The sequence below is a fragment of the Merops nubicus genome, unplaced genomic scaffold (assembly GCF_000691845.1).
Source record: "Merops nubicus isolate BGI_N331 unplaced genomic scaffold, ASM69184v1 scaffold39732, whole genome shotgun sequence".
NCBI lineage: Eukaryota > Metazoa > Chordata > Aves > Coraciiformes > Meropidae > Merops > Merops nubicus.
The window spans coordinates 1,477-1,839 of record NW_008596287.1 but is presented as its reverse complement, the minus strand read 5'-3'; the positions used below and the strand labels follow the sequence as shown (position 1 = coordinate 1,839).

Genomic DNA, 363 nt, shown 5'->3' with positions numbered 1-363 from the left:
GGCCGGGCTCGGCCGCCCCTCCAGGTCCCGGCAGAGCAGCGAGCGCTGCGCCTTCAGCCGGCAGGCCAGGCACATGAAAATGGCGTCCACGTTCTGGCTCTCCTGAGGGTCCTTGGCCGAGGTCTCAAACAAAAGCATGTTGTGCGCGTCGGCGAACTTGAGGGCCATGCTGGATGGCACCTGGATCAGGTCTTTCAAGTCACACTTGTTGCCAACGAGCACCCTGGGCACGAGGGCGGGCACGGCGTGCCCGTTGCACTCCTCGATCCACGTCTTGAGGTTGGTGAAGGAGGTCATCTTGGTGACGTCGTACACGAAGACCACGGCGTGCACGTTGCGGTAGGAGTGGTCCACCATGCTCTT

The 363-nt window shown here is 62.8% G+C and overlaps 1 protein-coding gene across 1 annotated transcript; it reads right to left on the bottom strand.

Annotated features, from left to right (window-relative positions):
• Positions 1–8: 8 nt before the first annotated feature.
• RAB33A (RAB33A, member RAS oncogene family) lies at positions 9–360 on the bottom strand (the record flags this gene model as incomplete). Its single annotated transcript, XM_008936335.1, has 1 exon — positions 9–360. A coding segment is annotated over one exon (352 nt), but the record flags the coding sequence as incomplete, so codon positions are not given.
• Between the last annotated feature and the right edge of the window lie 3 nt (positions 361–363).